This window comes from Peromyscus leucopus, chromosome 4 (assembly GCF_004664715.2).
Source record: "Peromyscus leucopus breed LL Stock chromosome 4, UCI_PerLeu_2.1, whole genome shotgun sequence".
NCBI lineage: Eukaryota > Metazoa > Chordata > Mammalia > Rodentia > Cricetidae > Peromyscus > Peromyscus leucopus.
In genome coordinates this window covers 116,246,871-116,269,604 of record NC_051066.1, presented here as the reverse complement: position 1 = coordinate 116,269,604, position 22,734 = coordinate 116,246,871, and the positions used below count along the sequence as shown (strand labels likewise).

The following is a 22,734-nucleotide window of genomic DNA, read 5'->3' as shown; positions in this document are numbered from 1 at the left end:
GAATCTAGGTAGAATCCTAGTTTTCCATAGGAGTCAGGTTGCAAGAATGGCCAGAGAAAGGCTCTACAGCAACCCCGTAATCAACGATGGCCACTATTTTCATTTCGTGCAACTGCCCTAGTCAGCTAACCACGTGGGTAAGAGGCAGACACGTCCTGCGAGCTCATTACAGGGCACAGTGAAGGCGAGGTGGGTAACGTTGACTGTAAAGCTACGAAAACAAACAAACCGAAGTATGCTCCCCCCCCAATAAATAAATAAATAAAAGAAATCCCCAAATATCAGAAGCCAGAGGCAGACCTGTGTGTCTCCGCTCTGAAGCCAAAGAACCGGTAACAGACTAGATGGCAGAGACACACCCACACAGGGCGTCTGCTTCCGGCCACGTGCGCACCCTCGGCCAATGGAAAGGCTTCACGCCACTCCCGCTTCCTCACCCTGGCAACGGGCGAGCGACTACTTCCGGCGCAAGGAGTGTTCTGCGCTGACGCGGGTGAGTGTCCCTCGTTCTCACGCTGTCCGCGTCGCCGCCGCCGAGCCTCGGTCTCCGTGTGGCCCCGCAGGCCCGCGCGGCGTCCTCTCCCGACCGCACGGGACGGCGCTCACGGCGCCACCTGCCTGTCCCGGGGCAGGGGCCCACGGAGCCCCAGGCCCCGAGTCACGGTCACGCGTGGGCCCCGCCAGTTTGCTTGGCTGCGGAGTTGTCGCAGCGCTTCGCGCGCTGTGCAGTCACAGGCTGCAGGGCACTCCCAGCCTCCGGGACCGCGCAGGGTCTGGGATGTGCCACATGCTGCTGTTGCAGTGGGGCCAGAGCTTCCCGGAGTGTTTTAAAGGCCTGGTTTGAGTCCCGGGGGACATTAGCATCCAGTGCAGAGGCAGCGGAGGCTGGGGCCGAGGAGAGGAAGCAGCTGGAGAGGCAGGCAAAAAGCTGTAGCTGGAGGTGTTTTGAAGTAGAGGGCATAGTGGTTCCGAGTTCAGTGTAATTCTGCTGGGAGAGGAAAGAAAGGTTTATTGGGGGCTATTGGATTAAGATCTTTGAAAAATAAGCAAAGGAAGTTTAACTTACACACTTGGGCATTTAATAATTTCCCTTTTTGTTTGTTGTAAATAAACCTTTTTTTTCCTCACTACTTCAGAAAGCAGTGGTTATTAGAAAACGTTTGGGAAATGCAGAAGTAGAGATTAACATAGTTGCCTCAATTAAGGCTCTATAATTTCTTAGGTGTTTAAGCTATCACCTGCAAATGTGTGTGTACAGTACGGTTCAAAGTAAAAATTGCAGTTTGTGTATGTTGCATTCATTGCATGGATAGATTGATTATGCTTTGTCTTTATTTATTTATTTATTTTAAGTATTTTATTTTATGTGTATGAGTGCTTGCATCATAATGGACAGTCTGCACCACGTGCATGTCCATGGAGGCCAGAAGAGGGCATCCTATTTCCTGGAACTGGAATCATGGATAGTTATAAGCCAGCGTGTGGTGCTAGAAGCAACTCAAGTCTTCTGCAAGAGAAGCAAGTGCTCGTTACTGCTAAGCCATCTTTCCAGCCCTGGTTATGTTTTTTTCTTTTTGAGGTGTAATCAACTCAGTACAAAATCCATTCTTTTAAATTGTAACTGTGTGTGTGTGTGTGTGTGTGTTTTAAGTGTTCAAAAGTTTTATAGTATTGCTGTCTATTCCCAGAACATGTTTATCACTTTCACCAAACATCTCATGCCTGTTAGAGTTAACCCTCTCACCCCCAACTTCTGATCCATGGTTCTATATGCATCTTCCTGTTTTGTACATTTCAAGTAAATGGAAACATATAACAGGTGTCCTTTTGTGTCTAGCCTCTTGCAGTTAGCGAGTGTTATGTTTTCAGTGTTTATCTATGACTAGGTAAAAATACGTTATTCATTTTTTTTTTTTTTTTTTTTTTTTTTTTTTACTTATTTCCCCCTGTTATTCTGGGGACGGACCTCACATGCTAGGTAAGAATTCTACCACTGATCTACATAACTCACCCATTCCTTTTTATGGATATGCGGTTGTATTGTTTTGTATTTTGGGCTATTTGGAATAATTCTACACATCCTCTATGCCTTTTTGTGTGGATATTTGCTTTTAGTTTTTCTTTCTTTCTTTTTTCTTTTTTTGTATGTACCTAGAAGTGGAACTTCTGGGTCATGTGTTTTGAGAACTGAGCATACCTTCTAAAGTGGCTACAGCATATTGAATCGCATAGATTATGAAGGCCTGTTTCTCTAAATCCTGGCAAACTCCTGTTGTTTTGATTGTATGCATCTTAGTGGTACTAGTGAAATAGTATCTCCTTATTGTTTTGCTTTTTATGGTTAATAATCTTAAGGATCTTTCCATGTACTGATTGATCCTTATATAATTTTGGAGAAATGTCTAATGTTTGACCAGGGTTTTTTTTTTTTTTTTTTTTTTTTTTTTTTTTTTTTATGTCCATGTACCACATGTGTGCCTGTTATTAACAGAGGCCAGAACTACATAATAGAATGACTCTGTCTCAGATAGAGAGGCCCTGTCTCTAAAAATTAAACAAACAAAAACCATCACCACAACAAAAAATATTGCTGAATCCAGAGTCAGAAATATTTACCCCTGTATAACTTCTGGTAGCTCTAAAAGTTTTTATAGTTTTGATGTACTTAATTTGGGTGTATAGTAGCAGAGAGGAGCACAGCCTTCCTTTTTGCCTTCTGGCTATCTAATTTTCATCACCTTTGGTGACTTTCCTTTTCCCATTAACTGACTTAGGCATCCATCTTGAAAATCAGATGGCCACAAATAATGTTAGCTATAACTATTCCTCTCTGTTGAACTCGTAGGTCGCACATGTTTTTAAAATTCTATATTACCCTATATTATAGCATAAACTATGTAAGGCTACCCAGAAGTGGTGGCACATGCTAGAAATCCTAGAACTTGGGAAGTGGAGCGGGGAGGATCAGGAGTTTGAGGTCAGTCAGGGCCACATGAGACCCTGTCTCACAAAACAAAACAAATGACCATCAACAACACAAACCAACCTAAGAAAGACTGTTTAAAATTTAGGTAGAAGGTGTGCTCAGAAGTAGAATTACTGGCTCAAAGATGAATTTAAGTTTGTTCTGGGACTCATTTAATGAAGCATTGCAATCTCAATATGATACCAAAAGCACAAAATACTGTGTTTGGTTTTTAAAATGAGAGCCTCTCACTTCATATCCCTGTTTGGCCTGCCACCCGTTTTGTAGACCAGGCTGGCCTTAAGCTTGCAGTGAGCCTCCTATCAATGACTCTCTTAAGAGCTAGGATTATTGTCATGTGCCATGATGGCCAACTAACAACATGGTTCTTTATTATCAGTTGCAGTAGCTTAAGGGCTAGATTTCTTTTGTAAAGAAATATTTTATTATCAGATAGATGATTTCTTGATTGTCTTCCTCCTGTACTACTTTGGAAAGATTATACAGGACACATGATATTTCTAAATTGTTTAATTAAAAAAAGTCATTATGTGATAGGAAAATTAAAAAATTATGTGATCTCACACACACACACACACACACACACACACACACACACACACATTTTTTGAGAGATCCAAGGTCAAGATTTAGACCTTAAATTAGTGCCTAGAAAGTCCCTGAAGTAAAAAAAGAATGTTTTATTTTGAGAATCCCTTCTGGTCTTGATGATTAGTGAATTAGCATTCATTCATCTTGGTCTCAGAAAGGTCAAATAAAGTCTCTTTTCAGTGACTAGTACTGAATAAAACAAGTTCAAATATGAAGGGTATTAGAGAAAACAGGATTTCTCAGTTCTCTTTCAAGGTGTATTTATGATACTGTTAACTTGTGTCTATATATTAGTTCATATGTGCAGTTTCTGGAGAAATGGTATCTACAGTATTGCATATTTTCAGGCTTTTCATACTTTTCAGACTCTTTTTCAGAACAGTTACATTCAGCTTAAGGTACCAGTACATTTTTTTAGAAACATTTTTTTTCATATACCTCAATCATTTATTTATACCTGTATAACTTACATTTACATCTTAAATCATTTTCTGATACCCTCAAAACTTACTTAAGCTTTTTTTTTTTTTTTTTTTTTATGCTGAATGCCGTTTATTGAAGGAGGGAGGAGGTCTTAAATACAGGCTTACAGCACAATGGGAGAACCCCGGAGGGCAGAAGTTCGCTACTGATGTTTTACAATCTTGCATCTAAGCTGTTAATGCCCATTATTCAGGATACACAGACAATTTTTTTGTTCTTTTATGAATATTCCTTAATATTGGCTATTCAGCTTGTATTTCCTTTTACATATTATCTGTTCATGATTTTTGGCATGGCATTTGTGTTGTTCAGTATTGTCCTTTACGAGATTTATTTTGGCAGTCTTTTGTAGGTGGTTGCTCTATGATAGCTTATGTTTGTGGAAAAAAGTCCAGATGCTGTGCAATATATATATGCTAAGAGGTATTTAGGCGAAACAGTGGTAGAGGAAAAAGAAGTTAAATGCTTGAGGAAGAAACCTACAGGATTTTGGTGCAGTCAGAAATGACTGTAAGGTGATTTAGAAAAGGATTTTGCAACTGTGAAAAATGCTGTGGGGATGACCTAGACTTTAGGGGGAAAATGAGCTCATTTTGGTAGGTTAACAAGGAACACCAAGATGGAGCTTCAAGGAGAAAAAAACCATGGCTCTAGTCACAATTTTATTTCAAGTCAGAGCATAAAAAAGCTAAGAAATCATGTGTTTTGCTTAGAGGATTGTTTTGAAAGATTGGCAGTAAGCACAGTTCTGGAGATGTTGAAAATAGGACCAGAGGGCTTATGAACTAGGATCGTAGGTTGGTGAACTTGCCATGATGAGCAGGAGGTTAGAGAGCCAGCGTGGAGGAGGAGACTAAGAGAAGACCGTTGGCTTAGGTAAATCAGAAATGTACAGTTTATGGGAAGCAAGAGCTTATGTTTTAGACAGCTTGGTTAAGATATAATTTATGTGTCAACTCAAAGTATACGATTTATTAGCATTAATTATATTTAGACTGTGAAACCTTCAATGTCCTAATCAGTTTTAGAATGTTGATTGTATGTACATTGTATTGTACAATGATATTGTATTCAATATTATCCATTTTAAGGCTCTTAATACTGATGCCATGAGTATGTTATGTTCATACACAGAACATTTGTATCTTTCTACAGTGTTAGAATTTATTGGGGAGTACACTGGGATATTGCTTGGTTGTTCGAATGTTTTTTTGCCTACCAGGCTACAAACCCTGGGTTAGATTTCAAGGACTGCACAACACTGGGTGTGGTGAGGCATCCTTGTAACTCAGGATTCTGGAGGTAGAGTCAGGAGGATCAGAAATTCAAGGCCATTGTTGGTAACATGTGTTCAAGGCCTGCAGGGGATACATGATGCCTTATCTAAAAAACAAACAAACAAAAAAAAAATAAGAAAAAAAGAAAAAAATGATTGAATAACAAGTTCACAAGCTTTTGTTGCCTCTAATTTGTAAAGTTGTCAAATTTGCCTTGATAGTTAGCTATTTCAAACACAGGTTTTTTTTTTTTTTTTTTTTTTTTAAATCCCAATCTTAATTACTCATATCACACACTACATAGTATGCAGTAATGATATATGTTAGTGTAGGTTACAGAATGTGGTAAAGAAGGTACAGGGAGTTCAAGCAGTGCAGAGGCTTTCCTGGAGGCAGGTGGAGAGTTGATGCTGATGGAGAGCTACAGAAGCCAGACATAGCAGGGCTGCAAGGTCAGAGTTGATCCCAGGCCTCAGGGTTGAGTTGAGCTGCAGAGGTGAGGTGTGGGACCATGGAGTCAATAGAGGTGAGGTGTGGGCCTAGAACTTCGCAGATTGGCACATGACAATTTGAGTGGGCCATTTCATCAGCAGGGACTTATCTGAGTTTAATCCTCAGAGATTGTCCACATTTCTTTGCCTGTGGGTCCCTTTCTACACACACTGGGTGGTGAGATGACAGGTTGGTGGATGGCATTGCTTACAGTGTTAGGGTTCCCAGATAAAGGTGTAACACCCTTCCTCAGACATATGTCTTTGGTAAAATTTTGGCTTCTCTTTGTCTGGTAAGATTTAATATCCCCACGTACTCCCATGTTCCCAGTCTGATATGTTTATAGAGGTACCATTTTTTTTTTTTTTTTTTTTTTTGGTTTTTCGAGACAGGGTTTCTCTGTGTAGCTTTGCGCCTTTCCTGGAACTCACTTTGGAGACCAGGCTGGCCTCGAACTCACAGAGATCCACCTGGCTCTGCCTCCCGAGTGCTGGGATTAAAGGCGTGCGCCACCACCGCCCGGCTAGAGGTACCTTTTTACTTTAAATAAAAGTTGGTTATCAGTCTGTGCCACCCCTGCATGGTGCTGGACAGGTAGCATTATCTGTGCACAGTGTGCACAGTTAGGAGCAGAGTCAATTTGCTTCTGCATGTGTACTCAAAATGCACCAAAATTTGGCTTGTAAAATGGAGTCACCTAGGCCAAGGCACAGCCTGGAAGCCACTGTTTTCTGTCCTGCTGAGATCTTTTTATAGTAAGTTCTTTAGTTTATATGTGTTCAGACAAGTACTGTCACTGGACAGGGATTTAAATTGTAAGCTTCTCATGTTCTGTTATTATTTTCCAGTTCAACTATTTAAAAAATACCTTGAAAACTATATGTTTTTTTTGTACTGTATTTTTTTTTGTTGACTTTTTGTAAGTAATGTGCATGTTCGTAGAAAGAAATAGAGTTAATCTCTTTCTATTTTTCTCTAGGGTAACTCCTCCTGTGAAGTTGCTTTTTTGCATGGAAGGATGCTCTTTTCCTGATAGAAGATGATAATCTTGGAGAATGACCATGGAGAAGGGGATGAGTTCTGGAGAAGGACTGCCTTCCAGATCACCTCAGGCATCTGCGGCTAAAGTAACAGTCAAGGAATCAGAAACAAGGCAGCCCTGTGAGGAGAAACGAGGGGGCTTTGTGCTGGTGCATGCAGGTGAGACCTTGTGGGTGAGTTGAAATGGAAGATGAAGAGAGTGTTTTCTGTTTCTTGCTTTGAAAAACACTGAAGACTGCATTTTGTATCTGCCAAAGAGAGATTGGAATACAAGAACCCGTTAGATGTTAATAGAGTGAGGGCCTATTCTATACTCCAGGTTGGAAGGTCTTACAGTGATACGTCTTCCTATGTCTTCCTTATTTCCCCTTTCTCTTATTTATCTTTACCTTATATAGTACATATGTTTAGATCAGTAGTGTTAAAACCAAAGTAAATTTTAAATATTTATTTGCTTGTTTATTTATTTAGAGACAGGATCTCATTATGGAGTTCTGACTGTCCTAGAACTCAATATATTGACCAAGCTGGTCTCAAACTCACAGAGATCCACCTGCCTCTGCCTCCTAAATGCTGGGATTAAAGTTGTGTACTACTATGCCTGGCTTGAAACCAAAGTAAGTTTTTAAGTTCTGGTTTATGTTTTATAGGATAATGCCACTGAAAAATTCTTTCTGGCCCTATTTGATACAGTGGCCATCTTAAAGTATAATTACAAAATTATATAGATCAGCTTTTTCCTCTCATCCATCCATTCATCCATCCATCCATTTATCTGTCTATCTATGTGTGTATGTCTGTGTCCTTGTGTCTGGGCATAAGTACCATAGCATATTTGTGGAGTTCAGTTATGGGTGTCAGTTTTCTCCACTATGTGGGTTATCGGGATTGAGTTCAGTCATGGTGGCAAGCACTCTTGCCTACAGAGCCACTGTGACAGCCCATAGTTAAGCCTTGTAAGAATGTTTTAATTTCTCTTTGCCCTCTGCAGATTCTTTATATGATTCTTTATGAAATGAACTGACAATTGAAAGATTAATGGGAGAAAAACTATAGCAAATGTATTAACATTAAATGAATATGTGTACTAGCTTTTGAGACAAAAAGAAAGGGCCAGATGGTTGAAGCTGCAATAGTCTTTCCAGCTACAGACTCGAAGTACCTGTTGGGGAGGTGGTGACAGGTTCTGAGAGGACAAAGAGAAGAAATAAATTGTGAACAAATGTCTTATTTTGGAGAGATGGTCTCCCAGGTTACAGTTATCAAAAGACTGTCATAGTCTTTTTTTTTTTTTTTTTTTTTTTTCTTTTTTTTTCCCGAGACAGAGTTTCTCTGTGTAGCTTTGCACCTTTCCTGGTACTCACTTGGTAGCCCAGGCTGGCCTTGAACTCACAGAGATCCACCTGCCTTTGCCTCCCGAGTGCTGGGATTAAAGGCGTGCGCCACCACCGCCCGGCAAGACTGTCAGAGTCTTTTGACAAGGATAATTTGGTAGGATCTTTAGTAGATGTGAAGAAGCCAGTTAAAGGGGCTTCAGAGGAATCCTGCTTACATAGTGATGTCGGTGTCTTGAATAGTAAAAATCTTTTTTCCTCTAGTCTTCTGTCTGCAATCCTCCTGAGTAGCCACCTTATATTATGCTCAAGAAGTATATTTTGATAGCAGTGAGCTAGCTTAGTGGGTAAAAGCGCTTGCCACCACCTTGACAACCTGAGTTCAATCTTGGAATCCACATGGAGGAAGAGAGCTGACTCCCTCAGTGGTCACACATGTCCTCCACTTGTTTGTCTCTGTGTATGCTTGCATGCACACACCCACACAGACACAAAATAAATAATGAATGTAAAAAAAATCAAAGAATTGGGGCTGGAGAGATGGCTCAGAGGTTAAGAACATCGACTGCTCTTCCAGAGGTTCTGAGTTCAATTCCCAGCACCCACATGGTGGCTCACAACCATCTGTAATGAGATCTGGCACCCTCTTCTGTGTACATAATAAATAAATAAATCTTTAAAAAAAAAAATCAAAGAATTATATTTTGAGGTAAATCATTTCACTGGCTCATATTTTCCTAGTATTATAAGTGAAGAACCTTAGGACTCGAGGCTCAGTGCCTTGAATGACTCCAGTTGCACTGCTGAGCAGGGCTGAGAAACCCTTAATTGACCCTAAGTTTTTGACACTGTCTCATCCTGTGATCTGTCTACTTAGAGGACCATGAGGGCAAAGTAAAATTTAATTCCTGGATCCTCCACTTGAGGAGGTGTGGCTTTGAGGTCACGTCTACTCAGCAGGCGCTTCCTTTTTTGGCCATTTCCATTTTCTTGCATATAGAACGTAAACTCCATGACACCTGTAGAGAAAGAATGGCAAGTCTCCTTTTAGCTTTGTCCAGACTAGACCTATTTCTCACAAAACTAGTATGTTGTCTGGTTGTTAACCTTTGGCTATTTTTCAGGTTGGAGAACTTAGAAGTCCCTTAGAATCTAGTCCAGAGGGGTTAACTAACTAATAAAATATAGGAAGTTTGATTTCTCTGTCTCTTCCAGATCCCTGCCCCATATGTCACACCCTGTCTTTCTCCTGGGATTTACTATAGGGTCTTATGTGTGCTAAGTGAGTGCCTGGTCACAGAGGCACATCATCAGCCTTTGCTTTTTTATTGTTTAATTAAAAAAATTATTATTATTATGTGTGCATATGATATTGTGTGTGGGTGCTTGTGCTGTGGTGCATGTGTCAAAGGACAACCTTGTGAGATGGTTTGCTCCTTCCCCCTTTGCATGGCTTCTGGAGACTGAACTCAGATTGCCAGGCTTGCCATAGCTACTTATCTGCTGAGCCATCTAGTTGTGCTCCCCTCCCCCCAATTTTTTTTTAAGACACTGTCTCACTCTAGCCCAGGCTGGCCCAGAACCCACTTTGTAGCCTAAGCTGACCTGGAACTCAGGGCAGTTCTCCAGCTTAGCTTTTCAGTGCTGATACTGTAGACATGAGCCACCATATGCAGATATGTAGCTTATCTTCAAGATAGGGTCCTGTTATACAGCATAGGTTTGCCTCAGATTTGTGAGTTTCTTGCCTTGGCATGTGCCACTAAACTGACTAATTCCCTCTCTTTTGTCTGTTCTGTTTTCCCACCACACATCTCTCTTTTACAGAGAGATGAGGGGGCTGGAAAAAGGGCTCAGTGGTTAAGAATTGCTGATCTCAGAGGACCTGAGTTCAGTTCCTAGCAACCCCATAAGGCAGCTTAGCACCTCCTGTAACTCCAGCTCCAGAGAATCTGATACCTTTGGTACTCATGGGCACCTGCACACATGTGGCATACACAAACATGCACATGTGCAGGCAGGCATGTTCACACACCCACAAAGATAAAAACAGGATCTTTAAAAAAAGAAAGAAAAGGTGAGATGAGGCAAATGTATTGAAATGTATGTACTTTTACTCAATTTAAAGTAGACCTGGGACTCTTAACTCCTGCCTCTGAATCTCTGGTTCATTATCATCTTTACTGCACCTTGTCAGCAGTACATCCATAATACCAGTGAGTAACTGTCTTTAAAGTTATTGGTAAAAAGTACAAAAACATCTGAAACTTAGACAAGTAGTAACAGCTTTAGATATTTGGAAAACTTTGCTTTTTTTTGACTGTTATGATTCTGTTCTTCCTCTTTCAGACATACTTGATGGTAATGGCCCCTAGCTAAAGACTGTGCTAGAGATCAGAATAAGTAGGGATCAGTCTGGGCTGTGGCAGGAAATCTTGTGACAACCTCTTCTCTGGCTAGGCCTGACCCTGCTTAGCTTCTGAGATCAGCTGAGGTTGGGTCAGTTCAGGGTGTCATGGCCATAGCCATATCCTCTATTTCTTTTCTTTTTTTCCTTGCCTTTTTCTGTTTTCTTTCTTTCTTCCTTTTTATTTTACTTTTTTTTTTTTTTTTGGTTTTTCAAGACAGAGTTTCTCTGTGTAACAGTCCTGGCTGTCCTGGAACTCACTTTGTATACCAGGGTGGCCTCAAACTCACAGAGATCCTCCTGCCTTTGCCTCCCAAGTGCTGCGATTAAAGGCGTGTGCCACCACTGACTGGCTCACACCTTCTATTTCTAAATTATTAGAAATTCAAATAGATTGTTGATTACGAAGAAGTCTGTATCTTACATATTTAAAGTGTTAAAGATTACAATTCTCACATAATCTACAACTGTTTTGTTCAGCATTAGACTTACCTAACATTTAGTAGAATTTTTTTTAAAGATTTGTTTATTTATTTATGTGTGTGAGTGTTCTGTCTTTCTGTACATCTTCATGACAGAAGAGGGCATCAGATCCCACTGTAAATGATTCTGAGCCATCATGTGGTTGCTGGGAATTGAACTCAGTACCTCTGGAAGAGCAACCAGTGCTCTTAACCACTGAGCCATCTCTCCAGCACTAGAGTTTTGTTTTTACTTAGCTATTCTCAACATTGGCTAATCTGATACTGATAATAAGAAAAAAGTCAACTGTGCATGGGGGCATATACTAATCCCAGCACTTGGAAGTCTGTGGTAGGAAGAATACCATGAGTCTGAGGCCAGCCTGGGCTACAAAAAGAATTCCCAACCAACTGGAGCCACCTGAAGAATTCAATCCAGTCCAAACCAACAACCAACCAACCAACCAGCTAACCAGCCAACCAAAGAAAAAAACCAAAACAAAGTAGACACCTTTAAATTTTTGATACATTTTTTTTATATTTAAATATATGCATATGAGTATAGGTACCCAGAGACCCAGAAGAGGGTCTTAGATTCTCTGGAGCAGGAGGTACAGGCAGATGTGATCTGTCTAGTGTGGGAGCTAGGAACTGAGCTGGGATTCTCTGCAAGAGCAGTGCATGCTCTTGACCACTGAGCCATAAATGGGTGCTGTTCTCAATTTTGATCCAAAAATTTTCTTACTGAAGAGGGTAGCGGTTACTGTAGACTCATAATTGTCCAAAGTGCTAAAAAAAAGTAGCTATGAATGCTCAGTTACTGTGGTAAACAGTTTAACAAAATGGCCATTTAGTAAAGCAATATTGATAGGTTCTCCTGTAGAGCCTATAACATCCCTAGTCATGGATTTTGACTGTGAGTAGTGCCTGGAATGAATTCTGTCCTGTGTAGCAGACCTCAGGTCTAATCAAGAGAGTAGTTGGTCATGACTGTGGGCAGTGTACTGCTGTGGCCCCAGTGGGTCCATCATCCCAGTGGATTTGTATTGTAGTGTTCAGGGTCCAGAACACCATTGATGTCTCTCCTCCTTTAGTACTTTCTAACATTGTGAAAGCTAGCTAGCAGGGAAAGAATTTTCTGATCAGTTCAAGATTGATTTTCATGTCCTACAACTGAAGTATGAGGTGTCTCTAGCAATTAGGTATTACTCTATAGTTATGGTGACAATCAGGAGCAAAGGCAATAGCCTGTATTGTTTTTGATACTTCTGGGGCCTTCCTTGCCAATAACTAACTCAGTGCATGAAACATATATAACCCATCTTTTGGGAGCAGCTTTGTTCAGCCATGTGGGGTACTGCCATCCAAATTTCTTTTTTAAAGAAAAAATGAAATATGTGTTAGCTTATAACATAATAAGGTTTCATAATGTTTATTCATACATTTTTAGTTTTTAGTTTTGGTTATACCTATCCCCTGCACTCCTTTCCCTCACCCACTGCTCCCATCCCCTCCTTAGCCTTTAGCTCCTATTACTCCCCCGCCCATGTTCTTCATATCATATGTGTTCTGCTCTCTCTTATTATCTTTTTACTTGAGTTGCATGGCCATAGGTTCCCATGTAGCTTCCTTTTTTTTGTCTTTTGAGACAAGGTTTCTCTATGTAGCCTTGGAGCCTTTCCTGGAACTCACTTTGTAGCCCAGGCTAGCCTTGAACTCACAGAGATCCGCCTGGCTCTGCTTCCTGAGTGCTGGGATTAAAGGCTTGAGCCACCACTGCCCGGCTTCCTATGTAGCTTCTTTATGCACCCTTCATTTTTGTTAGCCCCCCCCCCCCCCCCCCCCCCCCCCGTTTTTCGAGACAAGATTTCTCTGTGTAGTTTTGCGCCTTTCCTGGAACTCGCTTTGTAGACCAGGCTGGCCTTGAACTCACAGAGATCCGCCTGGCTCTGCCTCCGAGTGCTGGGATTAAAGGCGTGTGCCACCACTGCCTGGCTTGTTACCCCTTTTCATTTCTCCTTGTTTCTCAATCCTCTTTACTGTCTGATTGAAACCTCTCTGCATTAAGTATTCCACCTCTGAACTTTCTTTCTTTCTTTTTTTTTTTTTTTTTTTAAGTTTTTCTAAACTGGGTCTCACTCTGTAGACCAGGCTGGCCTGGAACTCACAGAGATCCACTTGCCTCTGCCTCCTGAGTGCTGGGATTAAAGGTGTGCACCCCCAGTGTTTCACCTGTATTTTGATAACCCTCCTCCCTGAATGACTTCTCCAGGTTAAACACTAAAAACAAACGATTTGAAGCAAGGATCCATGTATGAGAGAGAACATGCAATGTTTTTCTTTTTGGGCCTTACTCAGTATAATTTTTTTCCAGTTCCATCCATTTGCCTGTAAATTTCATGATTTGATTTTTCCTTTACATCTGGGTAATATTCCATTGTATACATGTACCACATTTTCATTATCCACTTGCCAGTTGTTAGATATCTAGTTGATGTTTAATATCTAGGTTGATTCCATTTCGTAGCTATTGTGAGTAGTGTGTCAATGCATATGGGTGTGCAAGTGTCTCTGTAGTAAGATACAGAGTCCTTTGGGTGTGCATACCCAGGAGTGGTGTAACTGGGTCATACGTTTCTGTGTTCGAATACTTGATTACTTTTCCTCTGCAGATCATGGTTTTAGAGAACTGTGTAGATAGGGTTGACAAAGACTCATAGAGGCTCTGTCAACTTTTAGCTTTCTCTCATGAGAGAGAATTGCTTTGGAGCCTTAGAGACTCTAGTTGTTTAGCATTGTTTCTGTTGTCCCAGGTTCCTGTAACACTGTTTATGGGTCAGTTTTTTCTCAGTCTTGAGAAAAGTTGTGTTAGGTTTCCACTAGACCCACAGGAGAGTTGGGAGGCTTAAACATGTAACCTTAATCTTCCTTAGTTTGACCTCTATGGAATCTAGTGGAGGAAGAAGGTCATACTAAAGAATTTTAATAAGAACTCTAGTCATCAAGAGTTTAAGTTCCTGTCTCTCCCCCTCCTCTTGCTCCTCTTTCTCCTACTCTCATCCCTAGCTCGACCCTTTAATTAAAAGTAAGGGGCTGGAGAGATGGCCCAGTGTTTAAGAGCACTGGCTGCTCTTTAGGAGGACTGGAGTTCAATTCCCAGAACCTACATAGTAGTTAGGAACTGCCTGTAACTCCAGTTCAAGGGGATCCAGTGCCCTCTTCTGGCCTCTATGGGACACTGCATGCAAGTGGTGCACAGACATTCTTTCAGGCAAAACACCCATACACATAAAATAAAAATAAATCTCAAAAACCACCAGAAAGCACTTGCTCTTGAAGAGGACTCAAGTTCACATCCCAGCACTGATGTTGGGTTGCTCACAACCACATGTAACTCTAGCTCCAAAGGATGGAACACTTTTTTCTGGTGTCCTTGGACACTTGTGTGAATGTATACATACAGACAGACACACAGATATGCTATAAAAAGTAATAAAAATAAATGTTTAAAATTTACTTACATATTGTGTCTGTGTGTGTGACACATAGATGCACCTGTGGAGACCAGAAGAGGAATTTGGATTCCTAGGAGCTGGAGTTAGGGGGTTGGTTATAAACTGCCTGATGTGGGTCCTGGGAACTGAACTGGGTTTCTTTGGAAGAGCAGCAAATGCTCTTAAACCACTGACCCATCTCTCTAGTTCCAAGAATAAATTTCCTTAAGGAAACTAGTTTATTTGGAGCCAAAGTTTTAAGTAACTTTCTGAATATTTGTTTAAAAGACAGACCATGAGGATTTTTGGAGAATCTGAGAATTTTAGATTCTAAATAGTAATTTCCTAAATAGTGAGACTTTTAAAAGATCACAGAGAAGGACTTCAAGGTTCTTTGTTCCTGGTACCACCTGCATTATCACCTCCATTCCAAAGGAATTCCTGAGTTTAGTATTTTTTTTTAATTAAAAATCACATTTACTTATTTATCTATCTATCTACCTATCTACTTATTTGTATATTTAATGTGTGTGGTGGTAGAGGAGGTTCTGTGCTACAGGACACTTATGGAGATCAGAGAGCAACTTGTGGGACTTGGCTCTCTCTTTTTACCAGATAGGCCTCTGGAATAGAACTTAGGTTGTTTGGCTTGGTGCAAGTATCTCTCTGATCCTGGTGGAGGTTCTTGAAGGAGGTAGGGGGTGACCATATGAAGGATCTTTGGGGCATGAGATATTCTTAGGAGCTCTGACAGGAAACTTTTTTGAATAAAGGGAAAAGCATAATATCAGCTGTTAGAGTCTAGAATCTCATATAACCAAGGCACTGGGACTGCATCTGTATGGACTGCTTTTCTAGTCACTGGTCACTGGTAGTTTAGCGGGAACTAACACTTGGTTTTTCTTTTTTTAACTGTAGGTGCAGGTTATCATTCGGAATCCAAAGCCAAGGAATATAAACATGTATGCAAACGAGCCTGTCAGAAGGTATGAGCAGAGTGTGTAATGCTTGTGATTTTGTACATGAAACTTTACCTTGAGATTCAAAGTTTTAAATTTCATTTCCAGTGAAGTCTGGCCGGATCCCAAAGATATTTAACTCATACTCATTTGTAGGATCTTAGTCCTTAGTTTTTAGTTTGATCTGTGTTTTTATTTCTTTGAATGATGTTTAGCTTTCTCCTCTTTTCCTCCAGATTGAACTCTATGCTTTTAGTTATGGGCACATATAACCATATCTTTTTAAACATTCCCACAGTTGGGAAAAACTGTTTCTATTACATAGTTCAGTGTCTTTTCTTTCTTCCTTTCTTTAAAAGAAATATTATTTTTTTTTGAGACTTTATATGTATGTATTTGTTTTTTTGAGACAGGGTCTCACTTTGTAGCTCTGGCTGGCCTAGAACTCACCTGCCTTTGCCTTCCTGTGAATAAATGCTTCATGTTTTCCCTTGATGGGAAGTCATTAAGAAAGAAAGAAAAAAAGAAAGAAGGAGAAAAAGAGAAAATCAGTGCTTTTCTTCGATGACTCTGGGCCCTGTCCTCTGCTCTTGAGCATGGGCAGAGCAAATGCCTGTCTTCCTAGTGCAGTGAGCTCTGCCCTTCTGTTCACTTATGCTTTGTGCACCTTTGACTTTTGAGGTTTGCTAAATTGTTGACTGCTTAATTTGGGAGCAGGAATGAGGTCAGAAAAAATATGATTTGTTTTTATTTTGATCTGGACTGTATAGTCTTGTAGGTAAACTTTCCATTATTTTTATGCATACAGAATGTTAGAAATTGTGTATCAGGTAAATATGGGTACTTTTCCTTTTATTTATTTTTAAATACCTTTTTTTTCTCGAGACAGGGTTTCTCTGCGTAGCTTTTGCGGCGCCTTTTTTGGAGCTCACTTGGTAGCCCAGGCTGGCCTTGAACTCACGGAGATTCGCCTGGCTCTACCTCCCGAGTGCTGGGATTAAAGGCGTGTGCCATCACCGCCCGGCCTATTTTTAAATACCATTTATAAGAAAGATACTGTATCAGAATTATGAACTTTTTCTTATTAATGGATTACCATAAATTGAGAGTATTTTATTACAGGGATTTTATATACTAAATACACACAGACACACAAACCCACATGCATATATATGTGTGTGTATATTTACTGTATATATGTATGTGTGTATATATATGTATATATATATAATATGAGCTTAAATATTATGTTTTTTAACTGTGAAATCCTTTCTTTCTTTCTTTCTTTTTTTTTTTTTTTTTTGATTTTTTGAGACAGGGTTTCTCTGTGTAGCTTTTAGCCTTTCCTGGAACTCACTTGGTAGTCCAGGTTGGCCTCGAACTCACAGAGATCCACCTGGCTCTGCCTCCCGAGTGCTGGGATTAAAGGTGTGCACCACCACTGCCCTGCAAAATCTTTTCATTATCTGAAAAGATATGTTTAGTTTTCTATAGCTTTAGTTCTGTAAATCTAATTTATTTTGACCTATTATCCTCTTTAGTTTTTGTAATGGATTACCTTCTTTTTTTTTTAATATTTATTAAGTTTGTTACCTTATGTGTATGAGTGTTTTGTCTGCATTTATGTGTGTATACTACATGCATATTTGGTGTCCTGTGAGCTGCCATGTGGGTTCTGGGAATTGAACTTCTTGGATCCTCTGCAAGAGTAACAAGTGATCTTCTTAAGCATTAAGACTCCCTAGCCCCATGAATTACCTCTATATAGTCCTGGCTGTCCTGGAACTCACTGTGTTACTATGTAGACTATGCTGCCCTCAAACTCAGAGAGATCTCCCTGCCTCTGCTTGTATGTGCTGGAATTAAAGGCATGTGCCACCATGGGTGGCATGAATTACTTTCTTAAAAGTTTAGTTATGAGTTTGGGGCTGGAGTGGTGGTTCAGTGGGTAAGAGTACTTGTTCTGGGAGTGAGCCTGGGTTCAGTTGCCAGCACCTACATGGCAGTGCTATCTGTAACTGCAGTTCTGGGGGAATCTGACATCCTCTTCTGGCTTCTGAGGGCACCGGGCACATATGTAGTACACATCCAGACATGAGAACAAAACACTCATACAATAAAATAAAACAATAAAAAGTTTAATTAGAAATACATTGTTAGTTTTTGGGCTTTGTCTTATAACATAATTCTTTATTGATTTTTTTTGGGGATTTCACATAATACACCCCAATCCCGTTCACCTCCCAGTCCCTTTATATCCTCCTCTCCCCTCTGCAGCATGTCTCCCCCAAAATAATCCCCTCCCTCCCAAAAAAATCAATTGAAAACAAAACAATCAAAAAAACCTCACCTTGCTCCTCCATCTTTCCAACACCTCTTCATTAATCCTAGTGGCATTGATTGCTGCGGTTTGTCACGAAGTATACTATACCCCTTTGTCCAATCAGCCCCACCCACAAAATGTTCATTGCAGTGAGTCATTGGTTTGGTTCAAGGCCTCTGGCATACCATCGTCATTGGACCTTCACCAAAATTCCTCTCAGATATCCTGATGTTGCCCTGAGTCTTGGGGATCCTGTGGTTATCATTCTGCAGAACCAGTCTCTTCTCGAACTCCAGCAGGTCATAGATGTAGTAGATGTTAGGGTGGGCCAACCTCTCAGGATGTGGGTCTGAGTGGTAGCTGAGCAGGTCGTTCTGGGTCACTGGGACGATCCCCCTCAGGGGAGAGGCAGAGCCAGTCCTTTTAGGCCCATGCATTCAGGACCAGCTCTCCCATGCCCTGGTGAGGGATGGTGGGCCATCTCTCCAGAGTGCAGGGAGCCAACTTTCCCATGGGGGTTGGGTCTAGCTCTCCTGCTGCAAAGACCAGTGAGGAGCAGGGCCAGCTATCCTAGGACCAGTGAGGGGGACTGGCTTAGCACCATGGCCTTCAGATTCCAATGTTCATGGTTCCTATGACCGACCCCCTGTGGCAACAAAGGCCATGAACATCATCACAGACTCCCTCTGCAGCAGGGCTATGGATTCAGGCATGGCCTGGACATTACCATGGCCCTGGTGGCAGCACAGGTCACCCAGGTTCATACTGGCACCAGCAAGGCCCTAGGACACCAACATGGTCGCAGGTAGCTGTCCATACCCCCAGCATTGCACAGTCCTCAGTGATAATAGGAGCCGTGGACATCAACTTAGATCCTGGCTGCTTGCTAGGCCACAGACCCAGATATGGCCCTATGCAGCAGCCTGCGCCTGGATAAAACCATGGCCTAGTGTGGTGGTGCAGGCCACCCAGATTAGCATGGCTCTGGTGGTGGTATTACCCATAGATACTAACATGTCCTTAGGTTGCAGCCCAGACTCTGGTATGTGTATGGCCTGTGGTGTTACCATGGGCCATGGACCTCAACACAGACTTTGGATGTTGTAGGACCATGGACCCAGACATGGTCCCCAGTAGCAGCCTGGACACAGATGTCATCATGGCCCCAGGAGGCAGCATAGCAGCATAAGCCACACTCAGATTGTAAAAGCCAGTTTATATCCCCCCCCTCAATTAGGTGATTTTACTCTGTAGAATGTATTACAAGAGTTTTTTTTTTTTTTTAATTAATTTATTTATTTATTTTTGGTTTTTTTGAGACAGGGTTTTGCTGGGGAGGAGGAGGAGGATATCTTAAAAACAGGCTTACAGCACAATGGGAGAACCCTGGAGGGCAGAAGTTCCCTACCGATGTTTTACAATCTTGCATCTAAGCTGTTAATGCCCATTATGCAGGATACACAGACAAGGAACTTCCCTTAAGTATTCAGGAGGTTGAAACCGGGGAGGGAATTAGCTTAGGGAGGATATCAAGGTCAAGGTCAGCAAGCAAGGCAACAGTTACCCAAAACGGAGACCAGGGACCTACAGGTCCCCCTTTTACTAAAAAATGAGCTTCTGACTTGTATTGCGTGGGACGTCAGCAGGTCACCTTACCAGTCATGGAGACGCCTGCCCAGGCCACACAGGCACTCTGCGAGACAGAGTTTCTCTGTGTTAACAGTCCTGGTTGTCCTGGAACTTGCTCTGTAGACCAGGCTGGCCTTGAACTCACAAAGATCCACCTACCTCTGCCTCCCAAGAGCTGGGATTAAAGGCTTGCACCACTACCGCCCGGTATAAAAGAGCATTTTGATAGGAGACATTATAGTATCAAGAATATTTTTGAAAATGAATATATCCATCTTGGATTCTTTTTTACTTAATAAACACCCTCCCACCCCTGTTTTTGAAGCCCAGGCTGGATTGAATTTGTAAAGTCATGCAATCTAACTGCCTATCTTAAGGTCCCACAAAAGACTACCATCCACATATGTAATCAGCAAGTAATCAGCAAGAGTGTTTATTTCCAGCGTGCTGGGGCCAACCATCCTACAAAAAGGCAAAATGGCAATGACCTTGAGAGGAGCTGCAGGCTCCTTTTAAGCACAGCTAAGGAGAGGTCCTAGAGCAGTTAGATCATTTTAGATACGATTGGCTTAAGCAAGTGGCAATCATAATAGTATGTTCTAATTGGTCAGGGCTGGTCAGGGGCTGGTTAAGGCTACAGTTTTCCCATTTTGGGGCATGCTTGGACAAGTCCTAGGCCTTTTCCTTATTTGGTTATCCCATGAGCTTGCTGACTGTGGAGGATGGCTGACCTAGTACTGCATGTACTAGGCCTCCTCGTCCTTGCTGTCAGGGGTGTTGGAGATTGATTGTCCTTTTGTTTGTGGCTCACTTAGAAACTGCTTGTTTAGTCTCAGGAAACTATAAACTGAGGCCTGATCTCTGAGAGAAGATTGAGTAGCCTATTAATGGCGTCTGCTCGATCCTCTCACCTCAGCCTCTTAAGAGCTGATTAAAGTTTGAGCCATCATTGCTGGGTTATCAGAAGATTTTGTGACTTAGAAACAATAGTTGTTTTTGATACACGTGGAGAGTAGAAATAGTGGGAGAGGTAGCTCTATCTGAGATGCAGTTCTTTATATGAAATATAAATTGTCAGGATATCTTAACTGAACTAACTCATATCATTTCTGTGGCTGGTTTGAATTGTTCTATGAACAGTGAAAGCTCTTTCACTTATTAAATTCCCTTCATCTTGCATTTAGTGGCTAATTTTTAGTCATTGTTTTAATTTGGATAATATTAAGAATGATAATTAGTCTGAGTAATAAACACTACTCATCTTAAATCTGAGAAACATATGCCTTAAAGCAGCCTTGTCCAACTTGCAGCCCACAGGTCACATGCATCCAGGAATGGAACCCAACATAACCACAACTCCATGTCACAGTGTCAGCAGATCAAACACCCGTGTCTTCAAGTGTGCAGTGGAAATGCTGACCAATTTTTACCAGCTCTGAGGGTCTCATATTTTTTAACTCTTCACAAAGCTCATGATATGTTTGAGAAGCTAGTTTTACAGTGAATAATTTCTCCTCTTGGTTTCCCAGGCAATTGAGAAGCTACAGGCTGGTGCTCTTGCGACAGATGCAGTGACCGCTGCTCTGGTGGAACTTGAGGTATTTCTTTTCTCTTTTTATGTTTTATTTACAATATTTGAATTTACATTCCTTATTTTTAAATGGCATACACATGCTGAATTATCAACTATAAATCATGTAACCAGTGTTTCCCCACCAATATTACCAAAGCTCTATAAAAGATTTTGAGATAAACAATTTTTTAGAAGTATTTTCATTGGTGACTTTTCCTGAGTAATAAAAAAGTTGGTCAATTCCTTCTTCCTCTTGTTTTTGGTGCTATGTATTTTCAGTAGGACAGTTTTTGAAGTTCACATCCCCAAAATGCGATGTATCTTTAACAAATACATGATTTCAGCTCTCTATAAAGTGTCTAAAGTGGAAAGATAAGTTTTAAAGTAGAAAGATAAGTTTTATCACAAATGTAACAGATGTAGGTCCCGAAGCTATATGTTGTATATTTTGTGAGAGCACCCTTGTTTGAATAGGATTTTCAGAACAGTTCCAGGTTTACGGTGGGCACTGAGTTGAGTTGGGGAGGCTTTTGGTATTCTGTAGTGAGGGACTACCAGTTTCTCTGACTCTGGAGTATTGATGAGTTTGAGGCCTTTGAGAAGACTGAAATGTGGGGAGGATAGATTTTAGTGAGTAGACCAGATTATTAGAGATGACTATTTTACTGGATGTGAAGACTTCTTGGGGAGGAAAGTTAAGACATGGAGATGAGTGTGAAGGAAAGGTGTGAGGTAAAGTAGACATTCCCAAGCTGACAGTTGTGGGCTTTTGGTTAGTCTTTGATATCAGGGCATCAGTCAGATTTCTTCTCCTGGAGTGTTGACTGAAAGCCCTAGCCATGTTTTCTGTGCATTCTTTCTCATTTAACTATAGAGCTTCACTTTGAATTATTGCTTTGTAGATTTTAACCAATCTTTATAACATATCTAATTTCATGCTAACACAATCAAGGCAGGTTGGAAGCTGTGTGTGTGTGTGTGTGTGTGTGTGTGTGTGTGTGTGTGTGTGTGTGTGTGTGTGTGTGTGAGAGAGAGAGAGAGAGAGAGAGAGAGAGAGAGAGAGAGAGAGATAGATAGATATGGGTATTAGTTCTCTTGAAGTTTGGCCCCTGAAACATCTGATGTTGGGTTTTGTTGGTGCTTGCCTATTGTGACCCAGGGTGTCAGTCATAGCCGAATGCCAATGGGTGTATTAGAGCCTTCCTATAACTCAGTTCTATCTGAAAGGATAAAAATAATTCCTGTTTACAGAGTTATGAAGATTACTATATGCCAACCACTTAGAGTATGTATAGACCATAGTAAAAGCATCCTATAACTGTAACAGTATTTACTTATGATGTGTTCTGCAACTATCAATGACCAGTTTACAATGTAAAGGTTTTTAGATGTTGTGGATAAAAGAAGGTAAGTGACATGAGAAGGAAGGTTGTTGTTTTTTCCTTTATTCAAAAGACTAAGTATGGTCCTTTTTGTTGAAGGTGATGTCAGAGTTACCATTTTGTGGAGTCAGTATAGGTCTGGGGGAAAAAGCTTAATGAGTAATGGAGAATGGCAGCCATGAACAGAAAATTATGTAAAATTAAGTTAAAAAACTTTAGAGTAACTTTAGTATTTGTAATGTAAAGCTACATCATGTTGAATATGTGATTCTGTTTTCCCCCTGCTTTCATAAATGATTATT

At 40.9% G+C, this 22,734-nt stretch overlaps 1 protein-coding gene across 13 annotated transcripts in view; it reads left to right on the top strand.

Annotated features, from left to right (window-relative positions):
* Nucleotides 1-442: 442 nt before the first annotated feature.
* Tasp1 (taspase 1) overlaps nucleotides 443-22,734 on the top strand; it is a 250,756-nt gene continuing 228,464 nt past the window's right edge. For 10 of the 13 annotated variants that reach the window (XR_003736073.2, XM_028883580.2, XM_028883579.2 and 7 more), the window contains exons 1-4: nucleotides 443-493; nucleotides 6,809-7,029; nucleotides 15,485-15,552; nucleotides 21,007-21,075. Coding sequence is in view for 11 of the 13 variants with exons in the window: in XM_028883580.2 (XP_028739413.1) it covers nucleotides 6,885-7,029; nucleotides 15,485-15,552; nucleotides 21,007-21,075 (282 nt within the window). In the remaining 2 variants the exon portion in view is untranslated. Of the gene's footprint in view, nucleotides 494-1,938; nucleotides 1,979-4,264; nucleotides 4,937-6,808; nucleotides 7,030-15,484; nucleotides 15,553-21,006; nucleotides 21,076-22,734 lie in introns of those variants that run through there. The other 3 variants (XM_028883581.2, XM_037205256.1, XM_028883577.2) reach the window with 3 other exon arrangements.